Genomic DNA, 21,885 nt, shown 5'->3' on the forward strand with positions numbered 1-21,885 from the left:
CAATTGTGGGGGATAGTGAAACTGCTCCAAAAACATCTTCACATACACTCTTTTATTTCCTGTTAATATAAAATGGTAACCTAACTGCCAACACAGTACGACAATAACGACAGAATAGAGTATGGATGGGACACAGTATATTGAAGCGGGACACCTGTTAATTTTAAGCAGTAAATAGTCCAGCTCCAGGTTTTATTGTCTGCCAGAGTGTCTGTGCCAGTGTGTGTGTGTGTGTGTTTAATCATGGTGGTTCCCATCCATTCTCATGGTAATTGGAGGTCTAGAGTGGAGTTTCTGCAGCGGGACGTGCGGCTCAGGAGCTGGACTTCAGATTGACAATGGACTAACGTAGAATGGGTGGCATTGTTTGAACCTGTGTGTGTGTGTGTGTGCATGTGTGTGGGGTTTGTGTGTGTGCTTGTTTTTGAAGTGGTTTGAAGAAAGTTGCGAGGAGCAGGTGGGTGAAGCCTCATCTTGCTCTCTTTTTGTCTGAGTACAAGGCAGCGAAAATATAATGCTGTCTGTAAATCTTGGGGAGAATATTTCTTATATTTTATTTTACAGTTTTGTTTTTACAGGGAGATCTAGAGGGGGAATTTCCGTTAATTTAACATCCATTAGAAAAGAATTGATAAGGGACTATAACATTAAATTTGTAATAGTTAACATGTGATACTTTGAATTATTTTTCGTTTTAACATGTCAAATATCACCAATCCCAGTTTTAAGCACTAAATGGGTTTTTCTGACCGTGATAATGAATGAAAAATTCTAATTAATATTATGTGCATCATTGCATTCGTTAAAGTGGGCAAAGACAGATAAAGAAGTAAAAATGACTCTCTCTAGATTAGGTACAAATGAGACTGCATATTAACCGTAAATCATAGTATGATTATGTGATAACCAGGAATTATCTCCAGTCACACTGTCACTAATCTTTGCACTACCTTAAGCCATGCATTCTGACTTAGCTGTCCTTTTTTGGGTCACCTGATATCCACTACTTTGTTTTTTGTTAAATGCTTGATGACCTGTGCTGATTAATCAGTTGTGACTGTGACTGTGACTGCAGTCATACTGGGCGTCTGAAGATAGAAGGTGCAGTGAGAGATGTCTGGCTCACGTCATTTTATAGTAGTTATTAAGCACACTCCCTGCTTAGGCTGTCCCAGAAATCCAGTCTGCTGTGTATTTCTTAACAATAAGCTTTGTGTTGAATATGATTCATAAGAGGCAGTGACAGGAACTGGGTCCACTTTGAAACCATATTGAAATAGTCTGATTCCTATGAGGTGTTCAGGCTTCTGTTTCCAAGAAGCAAGGTTGCAGAGTTCTCTGGATGTGAGTAAATTCTCCAAACGTAGAACATGGACTGATGGGAAGAGAGCTGATGCAGGTACTTTACTCTGCAAAGATATCCAGAATAACCTGCTTTTTGGAAACAGGCTCCGCTCTACTATACACTATTGATTCCACCTGTTGAACTCAGCTTGGGGACACTATCTCTGAGTTTGAGTCTTTGATAGTGGAAGAAAAAAAAATTCCATTTATTAACATCAGAGCCTCATAGGCATCCTTGATAGGTCTCCTAAACAGAATAAAATACTTTCAGTTCTCGCACATATTACGGATGACAAGGGGAGGCATTCAGTGAAGGCAGGGAGTACAGTACCTTTGCATCATTAGCACATATAACCTCTATATTTCAAGAGATTACACAGACATCCCTTTGTTTAATTTGTCCAAACTCTCTAATATGTGTAACCATGGCAGCTCTTATATGCAACTCATTTGCCAACCCTCATGCTGCCGAGATTCTGTGCAAACACCCCCTAACCCCCTGCAGAGTCATGATCCCTGTTGTTTGTTGTCTGGATATTTGCTAACTAGATCATATAGTTATATTTATGTCACACAAATTCTACAGTGTATGTTCTGTATACAACCAAGACTTACTGTACCTGCAGATTACATACACACCAGAGCAAAATGCAATACATAGTTGGCCCTCTATTGGTCAATAGATAGCAGATAGTCAGGGGTTTACAGTTGGACTACAGTGGATCAAGTGACACTATTAATTTCGCTTAGGGCTGGACAGTATGACAATGTATATCATCAAAACAGTATAAAATGTCATATAAAATCTTGCATTTTTCTATTGCGATGTCTAAAAGCCAATGGCCGAACTGCATTTTAAACAACTTAATTTTGCACTAAAGTTCTTAATGAAATGAGGAAATACTATAAGTATTTATCGAATTACCAGAAAACATGGTACATTGTGATAGTAGGGCTTCATGATAACTAACTATTTTATTTTCACTGCAATATCAGCTTGAGCAATAAACACCTCACAAAAGACGCCCTAGGATTTTTTTAAAATATCAGTAGAGAACAGCATTTTATAGAAATATTATGAGAATTCGGCTCTTCTCCTGGGTCTGCTTATATATCGTTTCTGAGATACAAAATGACCTATAGATAGAAGATTGTGGCTATAAAACCCAGCTCTAACCTGAGTGACAGGAAAAGTGACAAGATGTACTTTCTGGCTTGATACCATAATGAGGTTTTCAGCGGCAGGTTGTTGTTTGAACTGACTTGTTAGTCTCTCTGATTGTTGGCATGCAGTCACAGGTGTGTGATTCAGTAGATGCTAAGTGGTTGTATTGTGGGTGTTTCCTGTTGCTGCTTGCTGAGTGACACAGGCCGATCCTGTTTCACATGCTGATAGCTTTATGCTACACCTAGCCCTATGGGCACCTGTGATTGTGCGTTTGGCTAATTAATTCACATGAAGAATGTAGAATATTTTGACATTTCTGGATCAACAACAAATGTATAGCAGTTTTGCTTTACGTGGAAATGAACAAGGTGAATTGTACTTGAATAAGTGTGTGTGTGTGTGTGTGTGTGTGTGTGTGTGTGTGTGTGTGTGTGTGTGTGTGTGTGTGTGTGTGTGTGTGTGTGTGTGTGTGTGTGTGTGTGTGTGTGTGTGTGTGTGTGTGTGTGTGTGTGTGTGTGTGTGTGTGTGTGTGTGTGTGTGTGTGTGTGTGTGTGTGTGTGTGTGTGCGCGCGCGTCTAAACAAGTACACAATGCATGTGCCCTCTTTATAATACTTCACAAAACAAAGTGAATGGAAGTGGGTCAAATTCGGGTCGTGCAGTTCCACAGGTTGGTTATGATGGAAATAACTGCATGTTTAACCATGTGAAGTGGAGCGTATGATATAGTTGTGTGTGTGTAGGATCAAACGTGGGAATGAGCCAATTGATTCCAATTAAACTCTTAGTCTTTTGTTTTTCAGCCTCTCTTTGTATTGTGTAGCTGGCTGCTGTATGACTTTTAAAACCCATTAGTGAGCTACTTTCTCACCAGTGGGGGAATGCTGGAGTGCTGGCAGTTGGCAGGGCAGCAGCAGTGACGGATGCTGCAGGGAGATATGGTGCAAGCGGTGAGAAAAGCTCCTTGGAGTTGAGCTTTAGCCAAGTCACGTGAAGAGAGAGGGATGAGGTCAGGGTGGGAGGGAGACAAAAGGCAGGTGGCCCGAGGGTCATACACATGCTGGGGTCATTAAATTGGATTTGTTTGCATCAAAATGTTAAAAACTTTATAATTAAGTTTTGCAAGTTATTACTTTGGCTTCTTTTCAAGTTGAATTAAAATCACACTTCAAAACAAAATGTGGAAAAGGATGTAACTACTTAATCAAGACTGTGACGCTGCAGCAGTCTGTCTGGGTGTGTGTGTGTGTGTGTGTGTGTGTTGAGCATGCAAGTATTTTCAAGTGCATGGGGTAACATGAGGGTAAGCAGAGTTAACTTCATTAGCCTCTGACAGCATCTGTTCAAGGAGCCAGGGTGACCTCACCCTTGCCGTCAACACACATGCTGCCTGTTGACCTACTGACAAGTAACAGATCTCTATACCAAAATATACACAACCTCCAACCACGCAGTGTTTCCCCTCCACACATTTATTCATGGCAATTTCCTCAAAATCTCTCACCGATATACTTTGAATATGTTAATCTTACTTATAACATATCAACAGTGCAGCTTGTGTATCTTTTCCTCCATTACATTTCATAGTCACCTTTAAAGGATAAGGCTGCTAATAATCTATATTTTGTCAACAAAATCATGAGAAGACCAAAACCAACTGAAGTAGTAAATCTTAAAAAACAGGTCATGAATATATATGCTCTAATATTTATACATTTTTTTTTTTAAAATAAAGCGTAAGTCGTTTCCTTAAACTTGATTTGCAAACGTTACAGGAAAAAAAAACAGTCTGCTCTGATTGGTCAGAGTTCCCGGCTCTTCCTTCATCTGCGCTCTCTGTGTCTCTGCACAGTCATTACAGCCAGGGAATGACTAACATCAATGTAGCAGCACTTTATACCTATATATAGTACATTTGTGACATCACAACGGTACAAAAGTCCTGTAGGCTCGTTTAAAGGCACGGTTTCTGAATAGGGGCTGTGTGCATTTCTCTGTGGATTGAGCTTTTTTAATTCTTTCAAAGTATTTCTATACAGTTGCACATCAACCTGGTTTATAATTGTCAAAAAAAATCTATTAAATGTCACTTTTAACAATATGGGACCTTTACATAAACCTCAGTGGCCACGTTCATGGTGACAAAGGAATATGTCCAACAGTCTGGTTTATTTTATAGTTTTTGGATGACAATGGAGGTTGGTGGCACAAAGGAATAAGCTCAGGCTTTGGATACACAAACAATCCATTGTCAGTTGTTTTCTTTATGGGATTTGTTGGCAGTAAGAAAAATAAGGTATCACACAGATACAACAGAGTATCACCAGGCATATCATTTAACTTAAGAGCCTAATGTGTCACTGAGTAATAACAGATACAGATATCAGATGTGGTGATTGAAGATATTGTTTAGAACATGTAGCCTCACTCTGCAGTACTGTTATCTCTCCTCCCTCAGTCCCCCTCTAACTGCCTCTTCTTTAATGTCTGCTGGGTCCCTCAGAGCCTGTACGTCTGTAGTTGCTGTCACAGACCATTGTGCCACACACAAAGAGTCTGAGTCCACTTCAGTTTTGGGTCCATTCATAAAGAGCAGTGATGCATGAACCAGGCTCTCCCTCCAGGCCCGGGCAGCCCCAGAGATCAACCCTCTGGGAGTGAGAGCAGAGACATTGATCAAAAGCTAGTCAGACAAGAAGAAGAGTAAAGAGCGGGTCCGTGGGTGGGCAAGGGGAGTGTGTTTGGATACAATGAATGGAGACATGGGCTGGGAACGTTTTTCCATTTCCCTTTTTGGACTTTGTCATCTTTAGAGTAACCCCTTTGTGTTTTTTACGACAACAAGCTTTGTGGTTATGCCAATTTTATGGCAGTCAGTGAGCATAACATTAGACATTCATGAGAAGAAACTCATATATTTGTCTTAAACTTAACTTAATCAAAAATATTACATATTAAGATCGAGATAAATGTCTCCTTTCCTGTCTCTCCAGAGATGACACCCCTTTCGTCCCAACCTAAGCCCCTGGACTCCACCCCGACCTCGGACTCCAGCCCAGCTGCCGGCACAGGCACTGAGGATCCCGAGCTGAGAATGCTGGAGAAGAGGTCAAAGGTCATCGAGGAGTTACTGCAGACGGAGAAGGACTACATCAAGGACCTGCAGATGTGTGTGGAGGAGATCATCGAGCCACTGCAGGAAAAGCAGGTAAAAACATGGAGACTTCGTGCGGCCGGAGTAAGAGTGTGTTAAGGGTCAAAAAAACGCTGAAGGTCTGGAACACTGTAAAATATGGGATGTACGTTTGTTTTCAATGAGGGCTAAACATTGCGAGGGATGATGTCACTTTCAGTAGAGCACAGAGGTTTATTTTTACAGATTTATTACTCATTTATTTAGATTGGGTGGAGTATAGTTGACATCAGGTGCCTATGAAACGTTATACATCTTGAATAGAAACAGTTTGACAGAGACAACATACAGGGACTTTTGAGATGTGTTTCCATCATATTTGGGATATGAAGTTTACATTGAACAGGGAAAGCTGGTTATTGACCTCTCCATATATTATCTATAACTATACATTACTCAGTTTAGCGTCTGACTGCCTTTACAGTTCCTTCTTCATCTAATCTTCAGTAATGGAAGATGAGAGCAACATTAAAATGTATCGTCACCATTACAAATGTGACACTTTTTCCGCATCCTCACATTGTAAGGCTCATATATGATAAGATTAGATATGTATGAAAGCTTTTGTCCACTCTCTACATTCAATTCGTCCGTATTTCTAAAAACGTAGGTAGAAATTGCGGGGGTAGTTAAAGCGAGCCACGACCATAAGACACGACAAAGACCTTTATTTTAGTATGTTATCTTGTTGCTTATATAAGTGAAAATAATTCCCTGTCCACATCTCGATGTTATTACTGTATTTACATTTTTTTTTACATAATTACGACCTCCCGTAAGCAGGATACTCCAACAGTCTTAAGGATACTAGTTAGTGAACAGCAAACTTTCTATCTGCATTTCATAAAAGGTGAAGAATGTGGACTTTGATGGGCTCTTTGGCAACATCAGCTCTGTGATCGACATGTCCCAACGCCTGTTTGACACACTGCAGGACACAGACTCAATTGGTAAGATGCCAGTTTTTAAAAGATGCATATCTTATGAGGTCATTGTTTAACTAACTGTAGAGTCAGGTGGCTTCTTTCTGCATGTCATGCTTTGTTATTTATTCACGTTTCAACCATAAACTGTCACCTAATCAAATTTTATTGCTTGACTAAGACTTTGAATGCACTTTGAAAATAGCCACCCGGAAGTTGAAAAAAAATCGTTTGGGAGTAATTTTTTCATATTATTAAAACTGATCCTCCTTCTTCTTTCACTGTTTCCTTTTTTAACCTTACGTTTCTGCACTCTGTGCTCTCAGGAAACGTATTTCTGGGCTTCAAAGCGGAGCTGGAAGAGGTGTACAAGATCTACTGCCAGAACCACGATGACGCCATCTCTCTGCTCGAGAGCTACGAGAAGGATGAAAACATCCAGCGTCACGTGCTGGAGTGTCTGGAGAGACTGAGGTGAGTCACTGAGAGGACAGAGCAAGAATGTCCAAAAGATGGTCACTCCCAAGTTTTTAGATTTCAGCTTTGACTTGTGTGTTTGACTTAGAAAAATGTTGTTAGCATGTTTGTGTGTTTCTAAAAGCATGGAAAAAAACAAGAGTGTCCACTAATACAACTATACAGTTGAAGTCAAACATTAACTGTATAGGGCTGTTAATCATTTATTGTTTGTAGAGTTCAGTAAAGGAAAGAGTAATGGGAGCTGTACTGTTACAGCATGAGTTATATGAAACCCTTTTCAAAATGTAACTTTGTTAAAAGTGAGACTTCTTGCCCACTGTGAAAGTATCCAAACACTCAATCCACAGAGAACTGTACACAACCTTTATACAGAAACAGTGCCTTTTAACGAGACATAGCCAATCAGAGCAGACTGGACTTTTTCAGGAGGGGTTCTTAAAGAGACGAAGTGCTAAAACAGAGCAGAATACAGGTTTATTCAGACTGACAGTATGAGAAAAATAATTTAAACCCAAAATACAAGTATGAACCTGACAATGAGTAGAATATTTCGCCTTTTAACAGGTTTTTGTCGTAGAATAACAACATTAAAACTTAGTCTGGAGACATTTAAGATGTTCAGATTCCCTGTTGACATCACAGTGTGTTTTGTAAAAAGCGCCGTCGTTATGGAGTTCAAGGCTACAGTAAGACATCTGCTGTTAGCTGATAGTCACATGGAATTCATTTATGATGGGGTTTCTTTGGCAGACTTTGAACTTTGATTCATGAGCAAGTTATGATCAGTGCTGTAAGTAACCTCTTAAAAACAGGGGGAAGTACTTTTTCATAGTTCTATTTCTATGTAAAGATACTACTGTATACTGTGCTCTGTGTTACTTAGGAGCAGTCATAGTGCTACAGGAAGACTAGGACTGCTCCTCAGTAATGTAGAACAGTCAAAGAATGTGTCCTACCAGGTTTCACCTGCCCGGTTTCACCATCAGTGACTCAGACACTTAAGGAGACACTGCTGTAAAGTTATCAGTCTTTGCTAGAAGATAAACACATGTTTTTTTAGACCGGAAGAAATAAAGGTAGCTGGTTCCAAGAATACGTCTTATTCCTTGTCGTCATGAAGTTGTTTTCAGTTTCATTAAAAATACAGTTGTAGTGATATTGTAAGTTTATAATAAAGTTGTTAGCCTTGTCAGGAATAAAAGTCTGTTCCAAAGGGTGTGTGCGTCTGTTGCACCCTATTCAGCTGCTTAAAAGATTGTGTTCACCAACTAGAAATTTCCAAGTTTTACTGCCACACTGGGCCTCTGCCCAGCTTTTAAGAGAGAATTCCCAAAACAAAACCCTAACAACCGTGGGTGCAGATGGCTTGATTGTTTTTTTTGACCTTGTGAAGGAAAATACTGGATTCAGTCTCTGCATACGCAGATATTTCCTCTTGCGTTCTGTAGAATTTCAGACTTGTGGAAAAGTGAGACATTCATGAAAGTTATCATCATATCCTAGGTTTATAAATCATGTTTTTATTATCTTTCCATCTCTTTTCAACCTTCCCTTCAACAGGGCCATATATCGCGAGTGGTAAGTCTCCACAACCAGTGTCGTCATGTTTTCCAGCATGAGAATCATCTTGACCGCATGTCTTTTGCTCACTAACCCCCCTGGAAATTACCTCTGTGTGTGTGTGTGTGTGTCTGTGTGTGTGTAAGCCTCTAAAATCATTTGTGCTGCCATTTAAATTCCCTTCCCTGGACTGAGACTAAGAATTTTGTTGTTGGTGCACGTGCATGTGAATACTGTTTACATCATCTGTGGATGAGCAAACTCATTGTTGATCTGGGAAATATCTAATGCCATCTTCTGGACTAAAACAGCAACAGCAATTCACAGTATCTGGTGACACAAATATTATTTTAAAAAACAATTCAGTTATAAGATCCTTTCTCAGTATAATGAGAATATTGTAACATTAAGGTCAGAAAGTTCTCTTTATGGAGAATAGAGGAACTCTGATAAACCAAAAATCCACCTCTAACACCATAAACACATGAAATGAAGTGAAACGTGTACATCAGCAGCAACGAATGAGCTTGTAATAGTGGGGAAATTGAAATTGATTGGCTTCCATACAGACATCAAATCACATTTTGGCTGTAAACAATGAAATTACAGTATGCAGTTGCTATATTAATTTGTCCTCTAGATTGCATTAAAACTAAGCAAATCAAAATTGTTTTTCATTGTACTTTCCCTGCTCTTTTATGTCTCCCAAAAGCTGTATTGATCATCATCAGAATATATGAATATGTGATGATGGTTACAGATCATTGGTTCATGCAATCCACATGATAAAGAGACATGTGTTACATGAACATTGGGGACATAATTCAGTAGCCGTGACTGTAATAGTGGCTGGAATGCTGACTGTAGGTATATGTATTCTTATTTTTCCCTCCCATCAAACCTTGCCTGCTGTCTCTGTCACCTTTTCCAGGGGGAAAACCAATTACATCAACCTTGGCTCTTTCCTAATCAAGCCGGTGCAGAGGGTGATGCGTTACCCGCTCTTGCTGATGGAGCTACTTGGGGCCACGCCGGAGAGCCACCATGACCGGCTCCAGCTGACTCAGGCTCTGCAGGCCGTCAAAGAGATCAACGTAAACATCAACGAGTACAAGCGCAGGAAGGACCTTGGTAAAAAAAATCCCTTAAAGCTTGCTGGTTTTATCTGTTTTGTGAAAGTATTTATCCAGGACAAAGTCTGAACTGTTACCCCTCTGCTGCCCTCAGTGGTGAAGTACAGGAAAGGCGACGAGGACACCTTCATTGAAAAGATCTCCAAGCTGAGCATGCACTCCATTATCAAAAAATCCAACCGAGTCAGCAGCCACCTCAAACACCTCACAGGAATTTCACCCCAGGTACGTCAGTGCTCCTCACTAAGTTTAAACTCCAAGTGTCTGAATGTTGTGAATGAAAATGTGCTGATTCTGATCCATTTTTGTCTTCTGTCTCTTTCACAGATTAAAGATGAGGCGTTTGATGAGGCTGAGAAGAGGTTCAGGCTGCAGGAGAGACTCATCAAGTCTTTTATCAGGGACATTTCCTTGTACCTGCAACATATAAGGGTAGGAGCATGTTACCACTCCAAAGTAGAAACAGTTAGAAATACTTAATGTGTCTAATTCATACCGTTTTGAATTGCATCTAAAGTATTTCCAAAATCTGGAATGTGATCTGATGAAGTTCTTGATTAAATATTCAGTCCTAACACGAGAATTTTCTCAATCGTGAACTCATTGTCGCGTCAGCTCCGACACCACATGAATGCAGCACAACTGCCATGTCGCAATATTAATGAAAGTAAAAAATACATTTTACAAACGCCCTGTGATTTGGATCTGCCAGAAAATGTAATTATCCTGCTGCAAAACAGACAAACCAAGCAAAAAAAATAACCTCCTTTGGCGAAGGTAATAATGATCATATAAAAGATCTGTGCAGAACCACATTTGTCATGGGTCCTATTTCCAGCGTCTGTTATGAAAATATACATTTAATAATTTAGTTTATATTAATATAGATGAATAAACACTCCTATTCATGACAATAGTACTGTAACAATAACAATTTTGTAGGAGGGAACGATTAAAGACACATTCCACTAAGTATATCTATAAATATGTTGTTGGAGGTTTTTTGGAGGACTTGCATTGATTGTAATAAAATGCATCTCTTAAGGAATCGGCGTCTGTGAAGGTCTTGGCAGCCATCAGTTTCTGTGACATCTACACAGAGCGCAGCATCCTCGACCCTGAGCGCTTCCAGAGAGCTCACCGCTGCATCAGTGACAAACAGTTTGCACAATTTGTAAGTCCTCTTCCTCTGTTTAGCCTCACTTAGTTGCTGTAAAAGCGCATTGGGAATGACCTCTGATCGCAACACATTATCTCCCCCATTTCCTGAGCAGAAGGAGCGCACGGAGGCCTTAGTCATCAACCCGCTCACACAGCTCCTCCTCATGTTCGCTGGGCCGCACAAACTCATCCAAAAGCGATTTGACAAGCTGCTGGACTACGACAACTGCAAGGAGCGCGCTGACCGCCTCAAGGACCGCCGTATCCAGGATGAGCTGCAGGCAGCACGCAACAATTACGAGGCGCTCAACGCCCAACTTCTGGACGAGCTCCCCAAGTTCCACGGTGCAGCGGAGGAGCTGTTCACTGGCTGTGTGAGGGATTTCGCTCAATCCCAGAAGGACTTCATTAAGACCACACTGGGAGAGCTGAAGCCCCTCCTACAGACTGTGAGTGTCTTTGTTTATGAGGGTTTCGAGTGAAGTGGGAGATAATTGCCACACTATTGTGTTATTAACTCAGATATCTCTTTTTCTTTACCTGTCTCCAGTTTTCTAACAAAGCTGGCACAGAGGGCAACCTGATTGCAAAGTTCCAAGAAGAGTACAGTCGAGTTCTCCAACTTCTGCAGAGCTTTAGCTTCTGCCCGGAGAACCTTCCTCCATCCACCTCCACAAAAAAGACCTTTGAGAAGAAGACTCTGGAGAAGCAGACCTCTAAAAAGCAGCTGCAGGCGCCTGTGAGTCAAACTCGTATCCCACTCTGCATTTGAATTAACCATCAATTAACAAAATCTAACCGTGAGCCTTGTCCTTGTCGTTTTCAGCCCAACCACATCATGCAGACAGATGAGCACCGTGCAGGACTCCTGGTCCGCTATGGTCCTGAGAAACTTTTCCAGGCTGAGAGAAACTTCAATGCAGCCCAGGATTTGGATGTCTCTATACTAGAGGGAGATCTTGTGGGCGTAATCAAGCAGCAGGACCCCATGGGTAGCAACAACCGCTGGCTAATTGATAAAGGAGGTAGGTTATATACTGTACCTACATTATACATATTTTGATGTCTGAACCTCTGACATTGGGGGTAAAAAAAACGGTGCAGCACTAAAATCTATTTCCACGTCTTCTCTTGCTTGTCTTTTTTTGCAGTCAGCAAAGGTTTTGTGTACAGCTCCTTCCTCAAACCCTACAATCCACGCAGGAGCCAGTCAGACGTGTCCATCGAAAGCCAGTCGTCTAACGAGTCAGGCTACGGCGGCTCCTCGCCCGTTTTCTCCCGCCAAAACAGCAACAGCACGCTGACCTTTAACCAGGAAGCAGCCACCGTCAGCTTTTCCACATCGCAGCCCCAGAGTCAGTCATCGCCACACCCTTCGCTGGACTCTGCCTCATCTCTTAGGAGTCACCACAGAGACGCACCCAACCTCGACTCCCACAGTCAGAGCAACTCCATAAACTCCTCCCCCAGAAATCCCTCAAACCGCAGGGAATTCTCAGACCAGACGCACCGAAGTTCTCCCAGTCACAGAGACACCGAGCCTCCTTACCGACATTCAGGCAAGCATAGGGACATGTACGATATCAGTTATGCAAGTCCAAGCAGCCACAAGGAGACGTCAGACCTCTCGGAGACAGACTCTTATTCTTCACTCAGAAACAATCGGTCGCAGCGGTATGGGCACACAGACAAAACCCACAGTTCATACCAGTGGAGAAACGGAGATAATAGTGGGCAGAAGAGGACTGCTTACTCCAGAGATGAGTACATCGCGCCAGAGCCAGAGCCAGAGCCAGAACCAGAACCAGAACCAGAACCAGATGATGAGAGTGAATTAGATGGTCATCAGGTGAGATTTAGTGTAACTGCTATGAAGTAATCAGACCTGAACTGTACTAAAACAAGGGCAGACAATTCACTTTCATGTGATTAAAGTGACTTTTTAAGGTATTCAGGTACAGTGGGGTGTGCACTGCTGTCTGTCATCCTTGATCAAATCGATCTTTATTTATTTGGCACTTTTGATACTTACATACACACAAAGTGCCTTACAGAAGATAGAAGAATTGTGATACTACAATGGGATAACAACATTAATACTGCTTAGAAGGGGAGATCATATGGGGGAACACCTACAGGCGAGTGTGATAAAATCTTTAAGATATCAGCATGAGATTTCCTCAGTTGATTACTTACATTAGGACAATGATTTTTGGGGGGAATCTCTTTCTATTGCTCCGTTAATCAGAAAATACTGTCATAGAAAAAGATCAGTATCCAAAATGTTTTATGAATAAAATGCCATGAATGCTATAGGAACAAATGCCTCTGTAAAAACCTTTAAAGATAGGAATGAAACTGTAAAGTTTGATGTATGTAAGTGCTACTGAGATTTCTCGCTCATACAAAAACTAATTTTTCAGAAAACAGCCTTGTCTTCGAATTGAAAAAAACAAAACAAAAAATAAACTAATAATGTCACTGTTTTTGTCTATCTGTTTAGATTTACTACGCTCTCTACTCCTTCGATGCCCGATGTGCCAATGAACTGAGCATTTCAGCCAATCAGCAGCTGCGGATACTGGAGTTCAAGGACATGAACGGCAACAGTGAATGGTGGCTGGGGGAGGCGGGAGGCCGGCGAGGCTACGTGCCTTCCAACTACATCCGCAAATCAGAATACACATGAACAAAGTTTTATCCCAAGACTGTACTTGGACCTGAAGAAAAGGCTGACTCTGCGAGCAGACGGGACAAAAAGACAAACAAGCATCTGGACACGCGGTGACTTATTTTTGATCTGTTGTCATGGAGTTTGATAGTGAGAGGGGACTGACTATTGCTGCTGACTCTGCTCCTAAAAGTTAGCATTATATGCCTATATTTATAGACTTTTTATATTATTTTTACTTACTGGAAACTGAACCCTACTCCCTCTGGTTTCCAGTGAAAAACCTGTGAATTGCACCAGATTTTTTTTTTGCCATATTCTCTGGGGCTAAAGACAATGAATTGTATGTTTCAGAGAACAGTCTCAAAGGTTAGCACATTGGGAGATTGCAATGGAAATGTGAATGTTTTGGATACTTCTAAACAGACATCAAGTGGTTGGCAGGCAGACTGACCTAAACACTGTGTTAATGACTTTTTTCTGCATGTGGTTTATTTCACCACTAGAATGGTGAATGAGTATTAGATGCATCGATATCATACTGTTCAACAATCACAATTTGAGGCACTTACGATGATTTTTCCACTGATTGCAAGTTTTGAAGTGTCTGTGGAGCCATGGACCAGAATTTGGAGTGTTGTATGAAATCAATTTTGAATTAAATCCAAGGACAAAGTTGAATGGCATATGATATATATGGTTTACAAGCACTCCCCTTGTCAATAACCTGAATACACTTTTTAACTGGGTTGACACTGTGCAAACAGGTGATGACCCACTGTACCTTTAAGAGGAGGTCAACGAACAGGAAGAGAGAGAGATTGTGGTCTGATCTTAACTCTGAGTTCTCCACATGCTTCCTATGTAAATTATATATAGTTCTGTATATTGAGAATATGCTATTGCACCCATTGTAAAGTGATCACTGTTTGAATAAAAAACAGCTCAGCTGAGAAATCATTGCTTTCCTCTATTGTGGAAGATCAGTGTCAGTACTGTGTTGTGTTTTAGAGTTACTCGTTTTGCACATATGTAAAGTTTCCTGTCTATCCCGCATGGTTGCAACGTTGTCACGGTGACAGAAACTGGCTGCAGACAGACACCTGGCAAAATACTGAAAACCGCCACTGTAGGATGATAGTACATTTTGCCATGATGACACACACACACACATACACAGTGAAAACACCAGCATCACCATCGCCGCTGGTGCACACACCTGTATTGTCCTTTGATTATGGTAGGAATTACTTCCACTCTGTAACAGTCAGAGAGAACTTTGCAAGAAAATAAATAGTGGAGAACTGAGTAATGACAGGTAGACCATCAAGAATTTCATAATTAGAAACCATCTTGCAATGGGATCACCCAGCTACAACGCCCCTGCTTTCAGCAACCTTGCTCGGACCACACCCATCTTCAAATGCTGCCTTCATTTTGATCAACTACACGTGTAACATTTGGTGACTGCATCTAACAAGAAATCTACTGACAAACACCTAAAATCCACCTCTGTGCAACGTCTCTAGGACCACTCAGTAATGTTTACAAAAAAACCCTGAGGATGATGATCAGCTGTTCACAAAAAAGGGAAACTTTACACAGTGGATTTCTAAAAAACACAACAACTGTGACAACAGTGCAGGATAACATCAGCCTCTTGGTATCGTTTTGTATCTTTTTATGTTTTATGAGAGCTACTTGCTTATCACTGGTATTTGCGATGACCTCGGCAGAAATAAAGGTCATAGGGCAAAAAAAAGTATTGAATCATGTGCAGCTCCTGTCAAATCAATGCAGGGTACTAATGATTAACACGTGGGTGGAGTGTTTGGGGGTCTCAGAGTTTGTGAGGGATTATTTAGGACTGTCTGAGCAAAAGGCAAAGCACAGATTCACACTGGTCCCATCATGGCCAGGATCTACATCAACGTGCTCTGCTTGATAGCTTTGCTCTTACAACTGTGTGCACTCAGTGCGCTCGGACAGGACTATTATGTAAGTATTCAGAGATGGATCCTGAATGTCTGAAACATGGAGTTGAATTTAGGAGAGATACAAAACTTAGTCAACTTGTTAAATAATAAATATCTATATTGTTTTCCTTAGGATATCACAGAAACAGATGACACTGGTGGTAAAACTCTTGAGTTTACTTTGCTGTGAATTAAAACTGGAATTTTTGAGTCTTTTATGACTGGAATAATGGATTTTTGCTCTTCTGTTTCAGGTTATGAGTATTCTTACGATTATACCACCGACAGCCCTGCAGAAGATTATGATATGACTGAAGATTACTGGTTGTATGACTGGTTGATGGATATCACAAGTAAGTTACTTATGCGTTGGTTGCCTGTATGCTGATAAATACATGCAGCAGTTTAACTTAGATTCCTCCTCTGCCATAAGATTCGTTGACCAAGACTTCCCCAAAAGCAGATAAATCACTTGCACTGAATGGATTTTTTTTCTTGAGTCTGTGTGGTAACTGGTGAGCAAACTTTTCTGTCTTCATTTAGATGAGTGTGATCCAAACCCGTGTTTGAACGGAGGCATCTGTGACCACGCTACTAATGGGAGCTTCAAATGTTTGTGCCCTGAGCCTTACACAGGAAAGAAGTGTCAGACAGGTAGGACTGAGATCAGGGATATTAGGTTCTCTTTGTTTCTTAATTTAAGCCCACTGTAACCTAATACATTTGGAGATTTGTTAAAAATAAAAGCAATATAATGCCTATAATACAAACTTTACACATTTCCTTTCCAGTTTATAATTTAAACCTATGTCAAGGGTTAGAAGAATTAAGACTTTGGCGCCCCCTAGTGTCAGTGACAAAAAGATGGTGTTAGCAATAAAAAGGACACATATTAGCTCTAATATACAATATAAAAAGTTTTATTCCGTGTGAAATGTAAACTAAAAAAAAAAATGCACCATGTTTTTTCATATTGGGTTCTTTTTGTTTCTTAATTTAAGTCCACAGTAGCCTAGTACATTTGGAGAGTTAAAGCAATATAATGCAAAATTTACTCATTATTTCTACTGTTTCCTTTTAAGCTTATAATTTAAACTGGTTCAGTTTAAAAAGCAGAATAAAGAAGGAAGCATGTGAATGTTCTCATTTGCCCAGGTCATCGTTAGCCCCAAAGCAATTTCAGTCAAAAGCAACTGGACTTTGTTATTTGTCTAGGAAGACTTTTCATAAAGTACAGAGAGGAAGGAAGCCATAATCACAGATTATAAAGAAGGTTTCTAGGAAAAATGTCTAAACTGTTGGAAGGTGTCAATATGTGATAAATATTTGAAAATGGAGAAGGGGTAGTATTAAATAAGTGTATTCTTCTTACTACTGCTTTTCGAGCATGTTACACTGTTTAAATACTTGTTGGTTATTTTTTTAGTTACTGGCAAAATATAAAACAAAAAAATAATTCTGATTCTTGTTTTTTCCCCCCTTTTCTACACAGTATTTCTATTTATGTCGTTATTCGTTTCACATGTTCTAAATAAAAAACTAAACCTACTATTATTAAAATGATGACTTTGTCGCCCCCTAGCGCCAGTAACAAAAGGACAGTGTTAGTAATAGAAATTACACGTATTAGCTCTAATAAACAATATAAAAACTTTTATTCCCTGTGTACCAAGTCAAAATTAAGTGTCAACTAAATCAAATGAATGCACCGTGTGTTTTTCAGTGAAAGATGTTTGCAAGAACGTGAAATGTGGCCATGGAAGCTGTGTCGTCACATCTGCTGCTCCATTCTACCAGTGCAAGTGCAAGCCTCCATACCAACCCCCCACCTGTACCAAAGGTCTTTTTTTATGGCAATCCGTTGTCTATTGTCAATCTTTTGTTTTCTCATTATATTACACTCAGTACTGTTGCATTACATTGTTAGTCCTGGATAAACTAAGTAGTCCTCCATGCATGCGTTCACAGCCTCTGCCTGCAGGCCCAGCCCCTGCCAGAATGGAGGCTCTTGCATGAAGGGTACCAAACGCTCCTCCTTCAAGTGTTCTTGCCTTCGTGGATATAGTGGGAAGTTCTGTGAAGTTGGTAAATACAATTCTCTCACTGTCCTAAATTAAAAAACCCATATTGTTAAAAAGGTCCCATATTGTAAACAATGAGAGTTCCATGTTTTTTTCTTTTATTTCAAAAGCAGGTCTAGATGCTATATAGAAACTGTGAAAAAATATCAAATGTCTCAGTCCACAGAGAAATGCACACAGCCGGAGAGCAGACTAGGATTTTTTGGGGAGGGCTCTATAGAGACAGGTGGTAAAACAGAACATTTCTGACAGAGGGTGAATTCAGGTGACAGTATAGCTGTGTTTCAGTAGTTGTTCAACACGCCCTCCTTCACTTCCCCTCAGCCCTTGGCATTACGTAGCAGCACACGTCACATGGAGGCCACTTGGAAAGCAGAGGGAAACTGGACGGGGATGACCAGTTTCCTGCCAGTGACCTGCCCTCGTTCACTTCAGCCCAAACTATCATGGATCCACCATCAGGTGCAGGTTTAAAGCTCTACTGCTTCTTACAAATAATCACAAATACCTTTAGACCCTTTTTAATGAGATGAAGGTGTTTTCTACGGATGATTGCCATGCGCCTACACCGTCTGCACTTTGTCAACAGCTGCATCATCTTTGATTCAGAAACTTTTGTTTGTGATCTGTATCATGATTATCATCATTACAGATAATGTTGAGAAGAAACCACACAAGTCTAGTATAGACATATAAACTAAAATAAGTAGACTAAATATTTACTGCAACTAGTCATTTTTCAGTAAAATATTAATCATCAATGAGATTTTCTTTAGAAACTATCTGATAAACAGGCAAACAGCCCACACATGTAAGAATACAAACATATAACAAGATATCATTCATAAAAAATTGAAAAGCATGTCAGATAGTAAAGTTTTTTACTGATGATAATAAAAAGTTGCTTTACTTATGCATAATGTTCTCCTTTAGTGGTGAGAAATCGCATAATTTTATAATTAATGCCACCTACCTTTGGATGTATTCTTTTCCACCAAATGCATAACTGCAACGCATTGAAGGTGGTATCCTAGCCTGGAGTGACTATCATTGTCACTCGATCACTCAGCCCTGCGAGGGTCGATCTCACCAAGTTCACTTCAGTTTTTCAGACTATTAAGATGGCGGGCAAGTTGGGGCATGTTGAATCACTATTGGAATGCAGCACCTGAGAAAAATAATGTGTTTCTTGAACATTAAAGCATCTAAACATGTTTTAGCAGAAACACTAAATACAAGTATGAACCTGAAAATAACCACAATATGGGACCTTTAAAACCCCTAAGATGGTTGTTCTATAAGATCCCACATCTCACCTGGCTAAAATCATTTTTTCTTTTTTTTTTCTTCAGGACCAAATGACTGTTACAGAGAAGATGGAGAGTTTTACCGCGGCATGGTGAGTCTAACAGTTGAAGGGGAAGAGTGTCTGGACTGGAATTCCTATTTCGTCCTGCAGAAAGGGAGCGATCCCTTCAAAGAGTATGCAGGCTTCGATGGAATTGGACCACACAATTACTGCAGGTGAGGAGTCATCTTGTGTAAACATTGCATGTGCTTACTGTTGACATAACATTGCCTGTCTGTACAGTTCACGTACTGCGTACTAAAAACTTTGTTTGCTGATGTGTTTTTGTTCAACTTCACCTTTACACAGTAGAATATAAATGTAGTGGTTTGGAGCAGCCCGTAGGTGTGAATGTGTGTGTGAATGGTTGTCTGTCTCTGTTCGTCTCTATGTGCCCTGTGATAGACTGGCGTCCTGTCCAGGGTGTAGCCCGCCTCACGTCCGATGTCAGCTGGGACCGGCTCAAGCCCCCAACGACAAGCGGTTGAAGATGGATGGATGGATGGTTCGGGGCGTTTAATACTTCTTTTAAAAATCTATGTATTCAAGGAATCCTGATGGAGATGATCAGCCCTGGTGCTTCATTAACAAGAATGGCCAACTTAAATGGAACTATTGTAAAGTTACGAAATGTTCTGGAGGTAAAACGCACACGTGCAAATCTACACAAAGAAAGATCCAGGCCTCTACAACAGATCTCACTTGCTCATACCGATTTTCCATCTCTCCCCAGCTCCACCAACCCCACCAATCATCCATGAAACAAATCCGAATCCAGCCAAGCCGGATGTTACTGCTGCCCAGTTCTCCCAGTGTGGGAGGCCGCAACCTGGTCGCTCGGCCAGGATCTTCGGAGGGAAGAAGTCTCTCCCTGGGGCTCATCCTTGGCAGGTTTCCCTGCAGACCAGATCCAGAGGCTCCTCCGGGCCATTCAGCCACATCTGTGGAGGAATCCTCATCGAGTCCTGCTGGGTGCTCACTGCTGCACACTGCATGTAAGCTCCAGTCTTTTTTTGGTACGACAATTTGGATGTAGATTTGAACTAAACGCGTTCACAAGACTTTATTTTCTTGGTTTGTTTGTCCAGTAAAAGCGGAGTGGAAATGCAGGTGGTACTGGGAGGAGTGGACATAGAGAAGAATGAAGTATACGATCAGGTCATTCCAGTGCAAAAGGCCGTTGTGCATGAGGCTTATAAGCAGAGCCCCTTTGCTCTTCATAATGATGTCGGTGAGATGAAAAGATAGTTATTCACTTCCTCAGTCACTTCAATATAATAAATCATGAATGTCCTAAAACAAACACACATTATCCACCGCTGCACTGTTCTTTGCTTTGCGCTTCTCCTGTGCAGCCGTGCTTCAGCTGACAGTCACGGACAGGCCGTACTGTGCCAAAGAAACACGCTTTGTGAAGACAGCCTGCCTGCCAAATCAGCCTTTCACCAGCGGGACCGAGTGTGTGATCTCAGGATGGGGCGCGACTGAAACACGTAAATATAATTTGAATCTACAGACCGCATAACAAACTTGTCATAACGTAACAGTATCATCAGCATGAGTTGATGGGGTCAGTGGTTGCAAAGTGGTAGTTGGCATTTATTCAAGATATTTAAGTCATTTGAGCAACTGAGGTATGTAGACTAAAAGCAGTTTTACAAATAAAAAAGCAAAAAACAACAACAGTCAAGTCATGATTAAACCAAGTAAATGGGAAATGTTTTGAACTTCGGCAGCTCATGGATATTCATCCAGTTCACCTAGGCCTATATCACGCATTTACATTGGAAAACAGGGTAATGTATTTCTACTTGGCCTTTTAAAAGTGTAATTTCAAGTGTTGCATTGTTGAATTAATTTTAGAAAAATGTCAGAAAACAACTCAAAGAAAATACTAGTAAAGTAGGTACTCCCAGTTTCTATATATATATAGCATCAGAATGTTTTGATAAACCCAATTAGGATTTCTTCTGTAAGAGATACTACTGTGCAATTATTCAAAAATAACACTATGTACTGTATATAAACAGTAGCAAACAAGCAAAGATGGTATGTGGGAAAAAAATGCAGCTGAGTGGAACAGTTCAACCTTAAGAGTTGACCAAATGTTTAATTGGATGCACTTGAACATAACAGTCTGTTGAATGTCTGTCTGTCTGTCTGTCTCTCTCAGAGAGGTACGGTACCAACCAGCTGCTAGATGCTCGTGTTCTCCTGATCTCCCAGGAGAAATGTAAAGCTCCCCATGTTTACGGAGACTCTCTGGATGACAGCATGTTCTGTGCAGGCAACATGAGAGGAGGTGTTGACTCCTGCCAGGTCTGTGAGAGATGCATGCTCTTGTATACACACTGTTATAACTGTACTCATGAGAATAAGAAGAGCTCAGACCTCCTCTCTGTCCCTGCAGGGTGACTCTGGAGGCCCTCTGGTGTGTGAGCACAACGGGACCCACTATGTTGTTGGGGTCGTGAGCTGGGGCGACGGCTGCGGCAAGAAGTACAAGCCTGGTGTCTACGCCAACGTCCGCAGATTCGTTGACTGGATCTCTCATCAATTACTCTAATAAAGATGCCTGTGGCCATACTGAACTGTATGAGAATTACAGAGAACATTACAGAGAATTTCCTTTTCAAAACGTAGGATCAGAAAATGTTTGACACTCTGGGGATAGAGTGAGAGCTTTCTCAAACTTGTGACAAATTGCCTCATATGTATTAGTGTTTTAACTCTTGTGTAACCCAGAGAAATAGAATGAAAGTAGAATGGACATTCCCATTCTAATCAGCAGTATGGTCAGACGGCGGCCATTATAATGTGTACTGTTGCCATCGCAAAGAATTGTGAC

The 21,885-nt window shown here is 40.8% G+C and overlaps 2 protein-coding genes across 4 annotated transcripts in view; both read left to right on the forward strand.

Annotated features, from left to right (window-relative positions):
• Positions 1-14,548, forward strand: part of dnmbp (dynamin binding protein) — a 49,025-nt gene extending 34,477 nt beyond the window's left edge. For all 3 annotated transcript variants that reach the window (XM_083932566.1, XM_083932567.1, XM_083932568.1), the window contains 13 exons: positions 5,505-5,719; positions 6,555-6,654; positions 6,954-7,101; positions 8,668-8,685; positions 9,599-9,798; positions 9,895-10,025; positions 10,128-10,232; positions 10,846-10,974; positions 11,075-11,410; positions 11,512-11,700; positions 11,788-11,986; positions 12,113-12,810; positions 13,465-14,548. In XM_083932566.1, the coding sequence (XP_083788692.1) occupies positions 5,505-5,719; positions 6,555-6,654; positions 6,954-7,101; positions 8,668-8,685; positions 9,599-9,798; positions 9,895-10,025; positions 10,128-10,232; positions 10,846-10,974; positions 11,075-11,410; positions 11,512-11,700; positions 11,788-11,986; positions 12,113-12,810; positions 13,465-13,650 (2,654 nt within the window). In that variant the 3' untranslated portion in view covers positions 13,651-14,548. The remainder of the gene's footprint in view (positions 1-5,504; positions 5,720-6,554; positions 6,655-6,953; positions 7,102-8,667; positions 8,686-9,598; positions 9,799-9,894; positions 10,026-10,127; positions 10,233-10,845; positions 10,975-11,074; positions 11,411-11,511; positions 11,701-11,787; positions 11,987-12,112; positions 12,811-13,464) is intronic.
• A 995-nt stretch (positions 14,549-15,543) lies between these two features.
• LOC310960512 (hyaluronan-binding protein 2-like) lies at positions 15,544-21,603 on the forward strand (the record flags this gene model as incomplete). Its single annotated transcript, XM_083932225.1, has 13 exons — positions 15,544-15,630; positions 15,742-15,769; positions 15,863-15,961; positions 16,152-16,262; positions 17,332-17,448; positions 17,577-17,693; positions 19,042-19,213; positions 19,587-19,678; positions 19,771-20,032; positions 20,126-20,268; positions 20,393-20,530; positions 21,211-21,356; positions 21,448-21,603. 13 exons carry the CDS (start codon positions 15,544-15,546, stop codon positions 21,601-21,603), a joined length of 1,668 nt encoding a protein of 555 aa, XP_083788351.1.
• Between the last annotated feature and the right edge of the window lie 282 nt (positions 21,604-21,885).

Source organism: Echiichthys vipera (genome assembly GCF_963691815.1).
Source record: "Echiichthys vipera genome assembly, chromosome: 18".
NCBI lineage: Eukaryota > Metazoa > Chordata > Actinopteri > Perciformes > Trachinidae > Echiichthys > Echiichthys vipera.